Here is a 20,377-nt window from a genome sequence, read left to right as displayed (position 1 = left end):
AGACAAAAATTGGTTATGCTATGGCTGTTCAAAATTTGCATAAACTCGTGATTAGTTACTAGTTCAAGCCATTTTAACTACATCCTTTTCAAATATAAACAATTGGACCGATGAAACTTACAGATCATACAAAGAATACATAAGATAAGTAAAGTGTGAAGTGGTAACGATTAAATTTATTTGGGATGCTAATTAGGTGGTGATTTTCGCGATTTTTTTACCAAAAAATAAAAGGGACCAACAATATTTTGAGCGTAACTAATTCATTTACTTTTAATGTTAGAAGTTCTTTTAAAAAACAAAAATAAACCTTTTTTTAAACACTTTAAAAAAGTTCTAATGAGTTTTCCCTGAAAAGTGATCCGTTTTTCGGCTTTTTCACGTTAAAATATTCGATTTGGAATTTGGCGAAGAAGGGTCTACAGACTTTATACATACACCATCTTTTCACTTGTTTATAAGCATAAGCTATTTTTTTGCTAAGAATTTTTTTTCAATAAAATACTTACTTTTTGAGTTATTTGCGAAAAACCGTCCAAAAACATGTTTTTTTTTGTTAAACATGAACATAATTACTCGCAAATAACTCAAAAAGAAAAACTCGACTTACTGAAAAACTCTATAGAACAAAAGTTGCTCAGAATTAGTCATTTTATCCAATTCCGGACTTATTTTGAATGTATATTTTCACCCATGAGAAGGGGTTATCCCCTCCAATTTATAGAAATAGAGGGGATGTAGAATTGTAAACTTCTTCTTATATAATAATAGACAATTTCAACTACCTATGCCCAAATTTTCATCCTTCTTTTATTTTTTTTTGGGTCAGATTGTTCTTTGATCCAGCTAATTCGCAAAACATTCGCACAAATTTCGCGAATGCGAATGCGGATATGCAAAAATATGCGAATATTCGCGAATGCGAATACAAATATTCGTTACATCACTAACATTTACCTTGATCTTGAGTGTCTACTATTTTTTACTATAGTCTAACAATAATTACAAAAACTTTAGCTTTCTTCTTTTTCCCTGTTCATTCTATCCCCTCAATCTTTTTCATGCTAAGTTTATGTTATTTACTCGTTTTATAAATCTAGCTCATCTTTTAATTCCTTTTCTTCGTTAATAGGTCTGGATCCCGCGTATGAAAAAAAAAGTTGATTAATAGGAAGCTGAAAATTTGTTAATAGCTTAAGGGTGTCTAGTCGGACAAACTTTGATATATAGGAACACTGGAACAGGGGAAGTTTTAATTGTGGAACAGGTTAAAAATTTGGAACGGTCAGACCACGAAAACGTCACATGTATTTTGTCCGACAGAACTTCCAGTTGATTTGTTACCCTTTCATTAAACTCTCATGCAAAAATCAGGCTGCTATTTATCATCAAATGGGAATTATAATGAAATGCAACACGTAGAATATGTCAAATGACAGGAATTATGACAGGTGATAAATAGCAGTCTGATTTTTGCATGAGAGTTTAATGAAAGGGTAACAAATCAATTGGAAGTTCTGTCGAACAAAATACATGTGACGTTTTCGTGGTCTGACCGTTCCAAATTTTTAACCTGTTCCACAATTAAAACTTCCCCTGTTCCAGTGTTCCTATATATCAAAGTTTGTCCGACTAGACACCCTTAAGCTATTATCAAATTTTCAGCTTGCTATTAATCAACTTACATTCTGTTCAGAACCTTCGAGCTGAACACATGTAATTAAGAAGCAGTTTGTCTAATTATTATCTTATCATATTGTAATTAGTATAAATCTATCGTTATCAAGAAACCGAAAAACAATAGCCAAAAAAATTGTTAGTGTTTAATGCTAAAATAATTATCCAGTAAGTAATTTCTACATATCTAATTACTACGTTTATCAACATAAATATACCTAAATATAAAGAAAATAGGCCAGTATATTATCAAAATATGTCGGAATGTTTTAAAAATTCATAGCTATAACTAGTGGAAAACTATGAGTTACCAACACGATAACCAGGAACAATCTACTAGTTTTCCATGCAGTGAGGACATAAATCCATCAATTAGAAGAAACAGCTTAGCACGAACTCCTCCACCTGTAAGAACTCAAAAAGACAGTTCCAATCCACTAGATGAACAGCAGAAAATAGTCAAAACATGCAACAACGATCTACAATCACATTTATCAAATTTTCAAATAGATAAACCGCAAGAACATCCAGATGCAGATGCAGCAAAAAGTGATGGTGAATGGGTAGCAGTCCACCACAATAAACGTCAACGCAATGACGACAGTCCCGATTTGAAAAAAACCAAACAAGCTACACTCAATGATTATTGGCTGAGTAAAACTATTCATACATCTAACAGATACGAGTTACTTGAAGATGATGCATTTCGTGAAGAAGTTGTAACGTTGGAAGACCGAAGAGAGGAACAGCCACCACCCATATTTATACAAAATGTTGAGCGTATCAAACCACTACAGGATTTACTACAGCAGAAAACTCCAGGTAAATATACTTTAAAATGTCTTGCTAACAATCAAATTAAAGTTCAAGCTGATTCATCAAAAACCTACTCAATAATCGTAAAATCTCTATCAGAAAAAAATACTCAGTACCATACATACCAACTAAAACAAAACCGAGGATTCCGAGTTGTTATACGTCATATCCATCCTTCAACAGATCCAGAAGACATTAAAAAAGCATTGCTGGAGCACGGGCATACTGCACTGAATATCTCTAATATTAAGCAAAGAGGCACAAAGAAAGATCTGCCACTATTTAATATAGAACTGGCTATTCACAGCAATAATAAAGATGTATATGAGATCACGAAATTACTCAACACTATTGTCACAGTTGAGGCACCGCATCCGAAGAGGGAACTACCCCAATGTCAAAGATGTCAACATTTTGGCCACACACACAATTATTGCCACAGGAGTCCGCGATGCGTAAAATGCGTAGGAGATCACCTATCGTCTAAATGTCCAAAAGAAAAGAATATAAAAGATGTCCAATGTGTAAATTGTCGAGAAAATCATCCTGCAAGCTACAAGGGATGTTCTGTATACAAAGAACTGCAAAAGAAAAAATTTCCATCGCTTCGAGAAAAAAACGCAAGTCAACCACCTCGTGTTGCACATTCGTCAATCACTCAACCAAATATCAGTTATGCGAACATTGCTGCAGGAAAAGATAATAAAAATACAACTAACACAAATGAGACTACTCATGAAATAGAAACAGCAACTCCCCAACATATACAAAACAATTTAGAACTTGTGGTACATAAACTAATGGAAAGAATGGATAAGATGTTTGATCTAATAATGTCTCTGATATCTAAGCTTAACCTTCAACACTAAACTTAAGATGTGCTGTTGGAATGCCAATGGCTTAACTAATCATTTTCACGAAGTAAAAGCTTTTATTTATTCTCATAATCTAGATGTTATGTTTATTTCCGAAGCACACATGACTGTTAAGAGTTATTTTAATATTCCCAAATATTCAACCTATGTAACTCAACATCCTTTAGGAAAGGCCCATGGAGGTACGGCAATTATTATAAGAAATAATATTAAGCATCATGAAATAAACAAAATTAGCAGAGTTAACATTCAAGCCACATCAGTGTCGGTAGAAGATTCACAAGGCTCGATTATTTTATCTGCTGTTTACTGTCCACCGAATAAAATAATTAAAGCTGATCATTTTACTGAATACTTTGAGATACTCGGACACCGTTTCATTGCTGCTGGAGATTACAATGCCAAACATCACAAATGGAGCTCCAGAATCATAACCTCACGAGGGCGAGAATTATTAAAAAGTATTAATGTGAATCATTTAACTCCTCTCTCTACTGGACAGCCTACTTATTGGCCCACTGATAGACAAAAAATTCCTGATCTTATTGATTTCGCTATATTAAAAGGAATAACACACACCCATATCCAAATTTCTCCTTCTTTTGACCTATCATCGGATCATTCCCCTTTCTTCATAGACCTACTAAGCCAAATTCACAATTGTCCTAAACTTCTAACACTGTGTAATAAAAGAACAAACTGGGATAGGTATAGAGACGAAATAAAATCATCCATTAACCTAAACTTGCCTCTTAAAAGTGACAGGGACATAGAAAATGCAGTCACTCACTTAACTACAGTTATTCAGCAAGCTGCTTGGTCGTCCACTCCAGAAATTACCTACACACACAACTCCGAGTCGTATCCTGCTCACATAAATACACTTATACTGGAAAAAAGAAAACTAAGAAAGAGGTGGCAGCTCACTAGGCACCCAGAAGATAAAACAAATTTTAATAGAGCTTGCAGATTACTCAGAAGAAGCTTGATCCAACATAAAGACAATGGAATCACCAATTATTTAAAGAACCTCTCACCTTCAGATGATACAAATTATTCTCTGTGGAAACTAACAAAAAAACTTAAAGACAACGAACAAATGAATATGCCAATCAGGAAACCAAATGGTACATGGGCTAAAACTGACAAAGATAAAGCTTATACTTTCGCAAATCATTTATGCGAGGTATTTCAACCGCATCAGAGGGAAGTCTCAGCTGAAGAAGAAGAAGATATTCATGAAGTCATAAACGCACCATATCAAATGGCTCGGCCTATTAAAATTTTCAAGAAATCTGAAGTAGAAGAAGTAATTGATAATCAGGAGAATAAGAAGCCACTTGGGTATGATATAATATCTAGTTTGGTACTGAAAAATCTACCCAACGAAGGTGTAAGCTTAATTACTTATATATTTAATTCAATATTAAAAACAGGTTACTTTCCACTCCAATGGAAAGTAGCTCAAATTGTTCTAATCCCAAAACCTAATAAGGATCACGCGGAAGTATCTTCATATCGTCCAATAAGCTTGTTGCCTATTATATCCAAAGTGTTCGAGCGGCTTTTCCTGAGAAGACTAGAGCCTACATTAGACAGCAACAATGTTTTACCTAATTATCAGTTTGGCTTTAGGAAACAACATGGTACCATCGAGCAAATTCATAGGGTAGTAAAAACTATCAGAAATTCGCTCGAAAACAAAAATTACTGTACAGCTGCATTCCTAGATGTCTCACAGGCATTCGATAAAGTTTGGCATGTAGGTCTTATCTCCAAGATTAAATCCATATTTCCTTATCCCGTAAGTTCACTATTAAGATCCTATCTGACAGATAGATTTTTTCAAGTCAAAAGAGGAGGGGAAATTACTAACCTGTTTCCAATATGTTCTGGAGTTCCACAAGGAAGCATATTAGGACCAACACTCTACTTAATATACACATCGGATCTTCCAACCACCATTAATACAACAATTGCTACATATGCGGATGACACAGTTATAATGGCTTCAAATCCTATAGCAACAGAAGCATCCGAGGTATTGCAAAATCATCTGACTAAACTAGAGAGCTGGCTTAAATTGTGGCGAGTACAAGTCAACAGTTTAAAATCCACACAAATAACATTTACTTTAAAAAAAGGTGTCGCGCCTCCGGTTTCTATAAATAACACTCCACTACCAGTCAATACCGCCGTAAAATACCTGGGAATTCATTTAGATAGTAAACTTAATTGGGGCACCCACATCTGGAAGAAACGTCTTCAACTCGGCCTAATCTACAGGAAAATGTATTGGTACATGAGTAGGAAATCAAATCTTAGCCTGGAGAACAAAATTATGATTTATAAATGTATTTTAAAACCGGTGTGGCTATATGCAGCACAAATATGGGGAACAGCAAGTAATACCAACATTCAAAAACTTCAAAGGTTCCAATCAAAAGTGTTGCGCCAGATCTGCAATGCCCCTTGGTATGTTACGAACCAGAGATTGCACCACGACCTACAGCTACCAACAGTTAGCGAAGCAATATCTGCTGTAAATTCTAGATATAAGACCAGACTATCCAGCCATCCAAATCCACTCGCCACGGACCTGCTCAACATTTCTCATGAAAGACGATTAAAAAGACCTGACCCTTTGGACCTCTAGTACATCTGGACATCAGAGCAACAACAGAGTGCAGTGTCATAGTGCAATGAAATAATCATGTTTTAGTTTTAGTGATTTTTTAAACTTCTTTCGTATTTTTATTCATGTTCCTTAGACTTTTAATAATCATATTTTTATTGTCTGAACTGTCCACTATACTAAATTTTATCTATGTATTATGTTCCAAGTAATTGTTATGTCTTATTTTAAAATTATAATGTTATATGTCTTACTGGGTGCTCGCCACTGGGCGGCTTCCATCTGTGTTATTTTTCAATAATTATATGTATTGCTTATTGTTTGTGATTAGACAGATTGCAATAAACGTTGGATGTTAAAAAAAAAAAAAAAATTAATCAACTTTTTTTTCATACGCGGGATCCAGACCTATAAGTTCCGTCTACCAATCAGAGGTTGGATATCATCTACCGCTGCAGCGCGCTGGCCTGAAAGTTTTATGGAACTGCATTTAAACCAGACCCTTAAATTGTTCAACCATGACACTCTCCTTCTTCATATATACTCCTAAGTACCTCCTCTTATCTTTCCCTGTATTATCAGACTTAGCATTTCATATCGCTGTCCCCTTATTTCTATTGTTTGATCATTATTTTCTAAAATCCAGGTTTTCAGGTATTTGTATTTATCAACCCTTTCTATCGGTACATTTCCCAAATGTATGTTTGTTTGTATATTTGTTTTCTTCGTTATTTATTTAATCTTTAATCCAGTCCTATATTTAATCTTTTTAATATGCATCTTTCGTCCATATTTTTCACTGAAACTGTTTGTTTTGTTTAATAGTAGCTGGAATTGTTCAGCAGAGCAACTTTTATTTAACTAAAACTAAATCGTCTATACTTATAACACGTGATTTTTTTTAAAGCCAAGTTTTTTAATTTTATAATTTTAAAATAAATTACAATAGTTATCATATTTTTATTAGCTACAATCACTTATCATTTTCTTTTTTTGTACTAGTTTTTTATTAGCTTATGAGTTAATTTTCCTATACAGGGTGTTAGTAAATATGTAAGTATGAAAAACTTTAAGGGATAATTCTACATGAAAAAATAATGGCAGTTTGCTCTATGAACGTATGTCCGCAAATGCTTTGTTTCCTAGATACAGGGTGTTGAATTTTTTATTTCTAATTGCCAATTTTTTTATTACTCTAAGACCGGTTTAGATATGAAAATTACATTTAGTGGGTTTCAATAGGTAGTTATTGCGCATTTTTTGGCAAACAAATAACAATTTCATATTCATCATTGGCGCGTCTACGGGTAATGGTCTGAATTTCTTTAAAGAAAAAAATGGTACGCCACTGAGATATTTCAAATTAAAAATTATTTTTGTATTCCACGTTTATTTTATGCAAAAGAATCTTTCTTGTATTTTTTTTCTATGGTGCACCGTTTTTATGCGAAAAAATAAAACATATTCGAGCGTATTTTTCATTTCTTAATACATTATCAAGAACTCTTCAATATAATAATACCAAAATAGAACAATAACAGAAAATATTACTAAAAAGTCCACGAGGAAAATAAACTTCCTGTAGCTGGCTGTATACCATAAATCACAAAAATGCCAAGTTTCTTGTAAAAGGTATATATTAAAATACCCTAAATAAGGGTCAAAATACAAAACGTTTTCGGATTAAGGAATCCATCATCAGTGTTTAAAAGCCCTAAAATTAAGTATAACCTAATTAAATGAGATAAACGTTAAAATTGACAGAGGTTTTCAAGAACAAGAGGTCATACTTACAAAATTTGCATGCCTGAGCCACCAAAATGTATAGGGTAATAATAATAATAATAATAAATATGTAAAACATCTTTATTATTTACATTTAAAGGGTTTTTACCCTATACATTTTGGTGGCTCAGGCATGCAAATTTTGTAAGTATGACCTCTTGTTCTTGAAAACCTCTGTCAATTTTAACTTTTATCTCATTTAATTAGGTTATACTTAATTTTAGGGCTTTTAAACACTGATGATGGATTCCTTAATCCGAAAACGTTTTGTATTTTGACCCTTATTTAGGGTATTTTAATATATACCTTTTACAAGAAACTTGGCATTTTTATTACTAAAAAGATTTTAACTAGGTGCAAAGCTACAACAAATGTTCAAAATTACCTCCTTTAAAGATGACAGAATAATTTTATATTACCATTGGCGCCCGTACAGGTAATGGTCTGAATTTTTTAAAGAAAAAAAATAGTACGCCACTGAGAAACGTCAAATTAAAAATCATTTTTGAATTCCTCGTTCAATTTACGACAAAAAATCATTCTTGTCTTTTTTTCATATGCGGCGCCGTTTTTATACAAAAAATAAAACATCTTAACGCTTACAAATTATTCGAGATAGATTCCATATGCATAGAAACTTATTTCAAATACTTTGTAAATGTTACGATATTTTATTTTTTTGCATAAAAACGGCGCCTTATATGAAAAATAGACAAAAAACGGTTTTTTGTCGTAAATTAAACGAGGAATTCAAAAATGATTTTTAATTTGACATATCTCAGTGGCGTACAATATTTTTCTTTAAAAAATTCAGGCCATTACCCGTACGCGCGCCAATGGTGAATATAAAATTACTCTGTCACCTTTAAAGGAGGTAATTTTGAACATTTGTTGTAGCCTTGCACATAGTTAAGATCTTTTTAGAAATATTTTCTGTTATTGTTCTAGTTTGGCATTATTATATTGGAGAGTTCTTGATAATGTATTACGAAATGAAAAATACGCGCAAAGATGTTTTATTTTTTTGCATAAAAACGGTACACCATATGAAAAAAAGACAAGAAAGGTTCTTTATCATAAATTAAACGTGGAGTACAAAAATAATTTTTAATTTGAAATATCTCAGTGGCGTACTATTTTTTTCTTTAAAAAAATTCAGACCATTACCCGTAGGCGCGCCAATGATGAATATAAAATTGTTATTTGTTTGCCAAAAAATGCGCAATAACTACCTCTTGAAACCCACCAAATTGAATTTTCATAGCTTAAAAGGTCTTAGAGCAATAAAAAAATTCGCAGTTTGAAAATAAAATTTGACACCCCGTATCTTGGAAACGAAGCATTTGCGGATATACGTTTATAGAGCAAACTGTCATTATTTTTTCATGTAGAATTACCCGTTAAAGTTTTTCATACTTATTTACTAACACCCTGTATAAATAGGTCGGTATATCTTTGTACTTGTTGGTTCCCTTCTTAATAAACATTCCTGACATGTTTTCGCAATATTGTTTTAAAAACGAATACTTTGATTTTATAGGTAAGAATTCGCGATAGTCATGATGATCCTGGCTTAGTTGGTCAAACTGGCGTTATTAGAAGCATATCTGCAGCTATGTGTACAGTTTTCCTTCCTGAAGAAGATAGAGTTGTTAACATCATATGCGATCATCTAGATCCAGTACGGCCACAAAGAGGAGATCAGTTTAAGGTAATTTATGCATTTAAGTTAAGAACACATAGATATACACATAATTTACCAGTCGTTTTGACCACAAATGAAATCTTAGCCAAAACGTTTAGCAAAATTGTGAGCTTTGTCTTGAAGAAGAGTTCCATTTATTGCCAAATTAATTGTCTTTTGATTTGTTAAAAAATCTTCTACGATTTTTTCTCCCTTTCCATATTAAAATATTTTTAAAAAACTAAGTTTTCAATCTAATAGCACATAAAACAACATCCAAAAATGTTATTCTACATCATACCAGAATGAAAACAATGGGAACCTTCTCTGGTAACACCTCCGAGGCTTCTACAATTTGCAAGCCATAACGGATGCTGAGACTAAGGAAGATGAGGGAATTTTACAATTTATAATTATATGGCATCCCTGCCATTTCGTTCGTTGCAATCCATGACTGCACGCCGGGGTTTGTCCTAGTTGGGTCAGAGAGAGCAGCATATGTGCCTCCTGATGAGAGACTAATAAGTTTCAAAACCGGTAGAGGTGCTTGCTGCACTCTCTGATTGAACTGAAATAATGATGCGGCTGTTGTTTCGTGTTGCAACGAAATTGAAAATGGTTATTCATTTTTGATAAAATATTTTTGTTACCATGGCTAACACTTAAAAGTAAAAAAAAATACGGAGAGTAATAAGTATTAATTATTATTAACACGTTGACGGACAGTGCGTCAAATGTATAAGCAAGTGTTGTGACACTATATTATGTATTTTGCAAAGTAGAATAGGGAAAAATTCAACGTCTATAGACGTTGTGTCACATTACATCAATCGAAATTAGACGTATATAGACGTTCTGTCCGTCAACGTGTTAAGTAACCAAAACATGTCCAAAGCGTATCACAAAATTGAAAGTAAAACTTCTGTTTTATACATCAGGGTGTTCAATAAGTTTTGCGGTTCGATAAGAGAGGGCGTCACTACCAGCCTAAGTTTATTTTGTAATTTTGGTACACTCTTCATATCAACATGTGTAAAGTTTCATTTTAATCCGTCAATTCATTCTTTGTTTCCACGCCATTTAGTATCGACGCGTCACTGTATTTTTTACAATGGAAATAATCAAGTATCTCGTGAAGCAAAGGGTTATTAAAAGCAAAGGAAAGTTTATGAAGGAATGTTGAAAGTGTATAGGACTCTTCGCCTTCAATAGGATAGTAGAAAGATCGGTAGCTGAATTTAAATGTGGTCTTATACGCCTTGAAGACGATCCACGTCAAGGACGTCCAAAAACAGCCACAACACGAGAAATCATGAAAAAAATACAGGATATGGTATTGCAAAATCGTCGAGTGACTAACAGAGATTTAGTAGAAGCCCTAGGCATCTCATTGGGCAATGTAACTAATATTTTGACTGAAGTATTCGGTTTCAGAAAGCTGTATTTTCAATGGGTACGCATTGGCTTGAAGCGGCTAGCTCACCCTTCTTCAAGTTGAAACCCCTCAGGGGTGTTGTTCGGCATAAACTAATTAATATGAAGAAATTAGGAATTATTGACGGAACAAAAAGCTTTCAACACATATTCTTTATTCAACTATTAGATACTTAATTACATCTTATTGCTTAAAACAGGCCGCTGTAGACTTAATATGGTACACGTTTTGTCCGACTACAGAGGAATCCCGGTAAGTGGAAAGTCCCCCTTTCCCCAAGGACTTGCACACCGACCCAAAATCCTCTGATGTCGTCAAAACTTAAAATGTTGCTCTTGCAACTAATCAACAAAGCACAAAATACAACCAAAAACGAACCGACAATAACCTCTGGCGTTATCAGTTCATAAAAATAGTATGGTATAGTTATACCCAAACCCAGACATCCAAAGTGAAAGTTATCCTCCAACACCAATTTGTTCTATATGGTCCACATAATGTTCAGAAAAAAGTCACACCATTTTGAGCGTCGGGTTTGGCGGGGAGAGGGGGGAGAAATCAGCAAATTCGTAGTTTTTTAAGTTTGTTCGTCAATATTTCTAAAACTAAGCGGTTTAGCATGAACAACCCTCTACACAAAATTGTTCTACATTAAATTTTAAATAAAAAAGGCCCTATGCATAACCCTTCTAAAATGAACGGTTCCAAAGTTACGGAGGTAGTATAGTATAATTGGTCCAAAAAAAGGCCTAACCCAGACATCCAAAGTAAAAGTTTTCCTTCAACATCAAATTGTTCTATATGGTCCACATATTGTTCAGTAAAAAGTTACACCATTTTGAGCGTCCGGTTTGGGGGGGGGGGGGGAGATGGGGGAGAAGTCGGTAAATTAGTAGTTTTTTTAAGTTTTTCGTCAATATTTCTAAAACTATGCTTTAGCGTAAGGAATGTTCTATAGAAAAATGTTTTACATAAAATTTAAAACAAAAAAGATTCTATACATAATTGTTATAAAATCAACGGTTCCAGAGTTACGGAGGGTGAGAAGTGGAGGTTTTCGATACTTTTCATATTTGCCGATTTCTCCCCCCTCTCCCCCCAAACCCGACGCTCAAAATGGTGTGACTTTTTTCTGAACATTATGTGGACCATATAGAACAATTTGGTGTTGGGGGATAACTTTCACTTTGGATGTCTGGGTTTTTGGTATAGTTATATCATAAATATTGCCCAAAAAATATAAAAAGTATCGAAAACCTCGACTTTCACCCCCCGTAACTCTGGAACCGTTGATTTTATAACAGTTATGTATAGAATATTTTTTGTTTTGAATTTCATGTAGAACATTTTTGTGATTAATTATTTATATGGGAAATAAGCCACAATTAAAATGAAAAAAATAATTTTATTAACGTTTCGACGCCCAAAATCGGGTGCCGTTGTCAAAATACAAAATACTACTAATGGAAACAAAAATGTATTTTTGTTTATATTATAAATATATTTATAAATATATCAACATTTTTGTTTCCATTAGTAGTATTTTGTATTTTGACAACGGCACCCGATTTGGGCGTCGAAACGTTAATAAAATTATTTTTTTCATTTTAATTGTGGCCTATTTCCCATATAAATAATTAATCATAAAAATGCCACAAGGAAATAGCTTCAGAAGAACATTTTTGTATATAACATTGTTTACACTAAAGCATAGTTTTAGAAATGTTGACGAAAAACGTAAAAAAACTACTAATTTACCGGCTTCTCTCCCAGCTCCCTCCCAAACCGGACGCTCAAAATGGTGTAACTTTTTACTCAACAATATGTGGACCATATAGAACATTTTGGTGTTGGAGGAAAACTTTTACCTTGGATGTTTGAGTTAGGCCTTTTTTTGGACCAGTTATACTATACTATTTCCGTAACTTTGGAACCATTCATTTTAGAAAGATTATGCATAGGGCCTTTTTTATTTCAAATTTAATGTAGAACAATTTTGTATAGAGGGTTGTTCATGCTAAACCGCATAGTTTTAGAAATATTGGCGAAAAACTTAAAAAACTACGAATTTACCTATTTCTCCCCCCTCTCCCCCCAAACCCGACGCTCAAAATGGTGTGACTTTTTTCTGGACATTGTGTGGACCATATAGCACAATTTGGTGTTGAAGGATAACTTTCACTTTGGATGTCTGGGTTATGCCATCTTTTGGATCAACTATACTATACTAAAAGTAATCATTTACTTTAAGACAGGAATCGTTCAATATTTGATATTATGTGAAAATATATTTACAAAATTAATCTACATCTAAACGATTCATGTTAACAAAATTCATTAAAAATTATTACAGCAAGAATTTATTATAAAATTAATAATGAAGAAAAAGTTTACAAAAAACTCAATGTGGTTTTTACCAACTAACTGAAATAAAGTTTATTAAACAAATAATATTGTCACGGTGCTCATGTTAACAATGATTCGTATAAAGAAAAAGTAGAAATATTCTTTATTACTTACCCAGGTTGGCAAGAGGACCTGGCCACGAAATAATTCTAACTTAGTATATTATGTATTTTCTCTATGGAGAAAGAATTGGAAAAGAATTTGTATCTAGTACTCATCCTAGAAGAAGCTTCTCTTTTTGGTGGGGCTTTCAACGCCATGTGACAGCGCCGAAGCAGATATAGTCACTGAGTAGAATACGAGGGGACTTTTAGAAACTAGTCAGAGCATTTATAGGAGATAGAAATAGGAAATTATAGAAACGGAGGAATAAAAGTGAAAATTAAGAGAGGAAATTATTGTAAACGAAAATTAAATAGCATGGGCCGAAAATAACTGAAAGTGTTTAAAAGTATATAAAAAACAACGATGTGACGTTTGAAACGTTACAGGCTAACCACGGAACAAAAACACATTCGAATGCGACTTTCTCAGCAACATTTACAGCGTTTTCGAAAGGATAAAGTAGTTTTTGTGCGTCGATTAATCACTATGGATGATACTTGTCTCTATCACCATGATCGTGAATCAAAGCAGGAGGCCAAAAAGTGGTGTGGACCTGTTTTTGGCTCCGAAACGAGTTCGTGTCCAGAAATCGGCCAAGAACGTGTTAGATTTTTGGGATGCGAGAGGAATTTTGTTGTGTGGAGATGTGTGGATTATTTGAAAACTGGTAAAACAATAAATTTTTGCTATTATTCTAACCTTTTAGACCAGCTGAAGAAAAAAATTCGTGTAAAAAGACCCGGTTTGTAGAAGAAAAAATTCCCTTTTCATCAGGACAACACACTGTCTCATATGAGCATTTAACCAATGGCCAAAATCCATGAATTAAAGTTCGAATTGTTGAAGCATCCACCTTATTCATCAGATTCGGTCCCTAGAGACTTCCATCTATTTCAGTGCCAAAAAAATTCATGCGTGGAAAACGTTTTTTATCAACTGGTGTAGTCATAACAGCTCTGGAAGCGTATTTTGCAGCCCTTATAGATTCCCACTTGAGGGGCGGAATTTATAAATTGGGATCTCGTTAAAACAAGTGTATTGATGTTCAGAGAGACTATATTAGGCTATTGATTATATTCAAAATAAGATAACTAAAAGGAACTACAATGTTAACGGGGTTTTATTATTTCATATGGTCAACGGACATCTATATATGAAAAAACCGCGGAGTGCTACCATTTAAAGGGGTGCGTTTTTGAGAAATGGGTGAATTAGTCCCTGGGCACAGATTACATTAGGGTGATTTCTATACACTTTTGGTACAAACATACCTACATAAAAATTGTTCCTGATTAAATTTCCTATCTAAATATCACTTTTTAAAGTCATTGGTACTTTTTATTACAAAAATATATTCAAAAGAAAAAGCACAAAGAAACCCAAAAGAAAGAAATTTTGTTTTTTGTCCCATAACTTTTGTCCACGAGGATATAGGTATATACATTGCTTTACAGAAAAAAAACCTACATATTTCTTCTTTAAAATATTATTTAGTAGAGGTAGTTAGGATTTATAGTTTTCGAAATATGATTTTTCAAAGTTCGCCACTCACAGCAATTTTGGGCAATTTTCCTTGTTATTTCGCAAATATTGTTCTGTAACTTTTTTCTACGTAACTTTAGGTATATGCAATGGTACACGTGATAGAAATAGAAATCAATTACCTTTAAAATGGTCGACTGTACAAAGTTGTACGACTTTTTTTTAAAGAGATTATGGTTTTTCAAAGTTTTATACTTTTAACGATTTTTTATAATATAATATAAAAATAAAATAATATTATTATATAATATATTATAAATTATATAATACCTAATATAAAAAAAATATTATTTTTTACATTTTTTACGATTATTTTTGAAATTTCTCTTTTTTTTGTAGGTACATGAATATAATATTGCTCAATAAAGAGGGCTTACTTTCTGTTCTTTAAAATGGTGTATAATCTATATTTAAATAATGGAATCCGAGTGATTCTTTGATATTTTTTTACTTGTATTATTTAAAATTATTTCTTTTACAAAAATTACATAAACATTAGTCTTAGAAAACATCACTTTAGTTAAAATTATTTAAACGTTGACATTTAAAAAATTTTCAAAATCATCAAAAGTCCATCTCTTCGTTAGCATTAGCTTCAATATCTTCCTCTGACACCTCAGTTATCTTAGAGTTCCCACAATTAGTACCCATGCACATGCACCCTTTGCAGAATAAAGAACAACTAATTCCTATCTTGCTACAACCGCAGTTTTTTTGTACATCCTTTGGTACATTTACATGCTATTATTTACGTGCAACCTTTTTCAAGCAAAGCTTGTGGTGCAGGAGCTTTGACAGTAAATATTGGAATTAATCCATATTTTGAAGTTTGCCCGGCCGAGTCAAGTGGATCCAAACTATTACCTATAAAAAATAAGATTCAGTCATAACACACAATCACATAAAAAAGTTATAATGAGAAACTGAAAAAATAATCCTAAAATCAAAAATCGTTGCAAGTACTTATTACATTTTGAAAAAGCATATCTTATTCAAAAATAATTCTAGAATTTTTTATAATACACCATTTTAAAGTAAACAGAATAAACTTTCTTTTTTATTATATTATAATATATACCTAAATGTAGAAAAAAAAGTTATAATGGGAAATTTAAAAAATAATCGTAAAAACATAAAAACTCGTTAAAAGTATAAAATCTTGAAAAAGATAACCTCTTTAAAAGAAGTCGTACAACATTATACAGTAGAACATTTTAAAGGTAATTGATTTCTATTCCTCTTACATGTATAATTGCATATGCCTAAAGTTGCGTAGAAAAAAGTTACAGAACAATATTTGCGAAATAACAAGGAAAATTGCCCAAAATTGCTGTGAGTGGCGAACTTTTAAAAATCATATTTCGAAAACTGTAAATCCTAATGACCTCTACCAAACATCATTTTAAAGAGAAAATATGTAAGTTTTTTTTCTGTGAAGCAATGTCTATACCTATATCCCCGTGGACAAAAGTTATGGGACAAAAAAGAAAATTTCTTTCTTTTGGGTTTCTTTGTGCTTTTTCTTTTGAATTTATTTTTTTGTAAAAAAAGGTATCTTTGACTTTAAACAGTTATATTTAGATATGAAATTTAACCAGGAACAATTTTTATGTAGACGTGTTTGTACCAACAGTGCATAGAACTCACCCTAATGTAACCTGTGCCCAGGGACTAATTCACTTATTTCTCAAAAACGCACCCCTTTAAATGGTAGCACTCCGCGGTTTTTTCATATATAGAGATTCATTGATCATATGAAATAATAAAACCCCGTTAACGTTGTAGTTCCTTTCTATAGTATATAATCAATAGCCTATATTGGCAAAGTGCATTTCAAATCATAAAATTCCGTTTTTCTTATCGAAACGCAAAACTTTTAAACAGCCCAGTATTACATTTTCTTCAAGATAACCAATAAATTGTTAAGAGCGTAGGCGCAAATATTTAACGGCGATCCCTACTTTTTAAACGCTTTTATTTAGTTCAATAGTTTGCGTCAAATCTTTAGACGTTAATTTGAGTGTCTTTTCTCCAATGCAAATGAATGAAAATTTACAGACATATGCATTCGCGGGAACAATACACGAATAATCAATAAAAAAAATTTTTTATGTTTATTAATTGTTTAAATAAAAAAAAACGATTTTAATGGAAAATGCTTAAATTCTCTTGTTTTTTACAATGTAAAAACTTGAAACTTTTACGTGTTGTAGTTAATGATATGAACTATACATAATTTCACTTTTTACGTTAATTGTTTACGTTATGCTTCATAAATAAACAATAAAGTTTCAAATTTTTTGCCGATCCCGACTACTTTTCATGTTTCATATGTTTTATACATATTTTAAGAAACATGACGATATATTTTAATGTTTGAAAAGTGTAAGACTAAAAAGTAAAAAATAAAAAGATATGAAAAAGAAACGCTTTTCTTTAGTTACGAGTGACTAAAATTAAAAATGTAAAAAATAAAAAAATTGAAAAAATCTAGCACATTCGTCAAAGAAAAGCGTGGGGCGAAAACCGTGTTTTCAATGAAGACGCGCCACGCTTTTCTTTGACGAATGTGTTAGATTTTTTCAATTTTTTTATTTTTTGCCTTTTAGTTGATTTTTTTTATAAAATTTTTAATTTTAGTCACTCGTAACTAAAGAAAAGCGTTTCTTAAAAAAATTTTTTTCATATCTTTTTATTCTTTCTTTACACGGCAAATTACGTTTATTAAAATTCTCACTGGTATGGAGATTAGTTGACAATGACATTGACTTAGTATAGAGTTTTGAAAATATTTTAAAATTTTACAGGTAATTATTGGGGAAGAACGAGAGCAAACTGGCGAACTTCTTTCTATAGATGCAAACGAAGGAGTAGTTAAAATTAAGGACGATATTACTATGCTGCCCTTACAAAATTTATGCAAGATGAGGCCCTCAGGTCAAAAAAATATGTAACTTTTTGAAATACGTTAAGTTGTACGTTGATTGTGAACGTGAAAATAATTTGGATTCGATTTTAGGTAATATAATAAAAATAAATATATGTCGAATGTATTTGACAATTATAAAAATAGAGTATTAGTAGTCTCAAATGTGTTTTATTTTTCACCCATATTTTAGTAAATAAATGAATAAAGTATGTAAATTCGGTGTGCTTACACCGGTTTCGGATTAAGAAAGAAATGAACGACTTATAGGCTATTGATTATATTCAAAATAAGAGAGCTAAAAGGAACTACAACGTTAACGGGATTTTATTGTCTCATATGGTCAATGGACCTCTAAATTTGAAAAAACCGCGGAGTGCTACCATTTAAATTGGTGCGTTTTTGAGAAAGGGGTGAATTAGTCCCTAGGCACAGGGTGAATTAGGGTGAGTTTTATGCACTTTTGGTACAAACACGTCTACAGGAAAATTGTTCCTGGTTAAATTTATTATCAAAATGTCACATTTTAAAGTCAAAAATTTTTTTTTTACAAAAATATATTCAAAAGAAAAGCGAGAAAAAAACACGAAAGATAGCTATTTTGTTTTTTGCCCCATAACTTTTTTCGACGGAGATATAGGTATAGGCATTGCTTCAGCGAAACATAACTTCCGTCCTTCCTCTTTAAAACTAAGTTTCATAAAAGTCTCTAGAATTTACAGTTTCGGAAATAGAATTTTTCAAAATTCGCCACTCACAGCATTTTTGAGCCATTTTCCCCATTATTTCGCAAACATTGTTCTGTAACTTTTTTCTACGCATTTCTAGGTATATGCAATAGTCACTTTGTAGAAAGAGAAGTCAATTACCTTTAAAATGGTCTATCGTATAAGGTTATATGGCTCTTTTTAAGCAAGTTATGATTTTTCAAGGTTTTATACTTTTACTGATTTTTGATATTTTTAATGATTATTTTTTAAATTTCTCATTATGACTTTTTTTGTACATTTAGGTATATATATATATATATATATATATATATATATATATATATATATATATAATATATATATATATATATATATATATATATATATATATATATATATATATATATATATATATATATATATATATATATATATATATATATTGTGGAATAGACAAAAGCTTGTTTTCTTTACTTTAAAATGGTGTACTGAGAAAAATTCTAGGACTATTTTTAAACAAGATATCCGTAGGATATCCAAGGGTATCCGTAATTTGAGAATTTTTTAAAAAATTTTTCAATTAGAAGAATATAATTGCATATTATAGCATAGTTTTTAATTCCAAATAACTTTTCTCATTAACACTTTTCGATATTGTGAAATATAAAGGTACTTTACTCTTGAGCGAAATTCATATTTTTTAACTTACCTCGTACACTATTAATAAAATTTTATATCTGATGATTGCATCTTAGGTTATAAACTGTGCAGAACATTTTATAAAGAATTTTCTTTTATAAAGTTAATAATAAAAAAGTTTTCCATATGGTTCCAACTTCGTGGGACCTATTGCATGTGTAAATATATGTCACATTTTGAAAAAGCATATTATCTTGTTTAAAAAATAGTCCTAGAATTTTTTCCGATACACCATTTTAAAGTAAAGAAAATAACCTTTCTTTTTTATTGTACAATGTATATACCTAAATATACAATAAAGAAAGTTATAATGATAAATTTAAAAATAATCGTAAAATATATCAAAAATTATTAAAAGTATAAAATTTTGAACAACCATATCTTGCTTAAAAGTAGTCATACAGCCTTTTACAATAGACTATTTTACATATTAATAACTTTTCTTCCAACTAAACGCAACGTTACATATACCTAAAGCTACGTAGAAAAAAGTTACAGAACATTGTTTGAGAAGTAACAAGAAAAATGGGCCAAAATCTCTGTGAGTGGCGAACTTTAAAAAATCATATTTTGGAAACTATAAACCATAGAGACTTCTGCCGAAGGAAGTTTTAAAGAGGAAGAATGGAGGTTTATTTTCTGTGAAGCAATATCTATATCTATATCCCCGTGGAAAAAAGTTATGGGGCAAAAAACAAAATAGCTATCTTTCGTGTTTTTTTTTGCTTTTCTTTTGAATATATTTTTGTAAAAAAAAAATATTTTTGACTTTAAAATGTCATGTTTCGATAACAAATTTAACCTGGAACAATTTTCCTGTAGACGTATTTGTACCAAAAGTGCATAGAACTCACTCTAATTCGCCCTGTGCCTAGGGACTAATTCACCTCTTTCTCAAAAACGCACCCCTTTAAATGGTAGCACTCCGCGGGTTTTTCATATTTAGAGGTCCAGTGACTATATAAAACAATAAAACCCCATTAACGTTGTAGTTCCTTTCTAAAATACAAAATCAATAGCCTATTACTGGTCAGCTGTAGTTTAATTATCTACACAAGGGCGCAGTCATTTTTTATTTGAAG

The 20,377-nt window shown here is 31.8% G+C and overlaps 1 protein-coding gene across 1 annotated transcript in view; it reads left to right on the top strand.

The window, feature by feature from the left end:
* LOC126881206 (transcription elongation factor SPT5) overlaps window positions 1-18,051 on the top strand; it is a 103,437-nt gene extending 85,386 nt beyond the window's left edge. The window contains exons 15-16 of the mRNA XM_050645309.1: window positions 9,329-9,499; window positions 17,768-18,051. Coding sequence (XP_050501266.1) covers window positions 9,329-9,499; window positions 17,768-17,914 — 318 coding nt within the window. The 3' untranslated portion in view covers window positions 17,915-18,051. The remainder of the gene's footprint in view (window positions 1-9,328; window positions 9,500-17,767) is intronic.
* The last annotated feature ends 2,326 nt before the right edge of the window (window positions 18,052-20,377 follow it).

Source organism: Diabrotica virgifera, chromosome 3 (genome assembly GCF_917563875.1).
Source record: "Diabrotica virgifera virgifera chromosome 3, PGI_DIABVI_V3a".
Taxonomy (NCBI): Eukaryota; Metazoa; Arthropoda; class Insecta; order Coleoptera; family Chrysomelidae; genus Diabrotica; species Diabrotica virgifera.
This window is presented reverse-complemented; position numbering and strand designations above follow the sequence as displayed.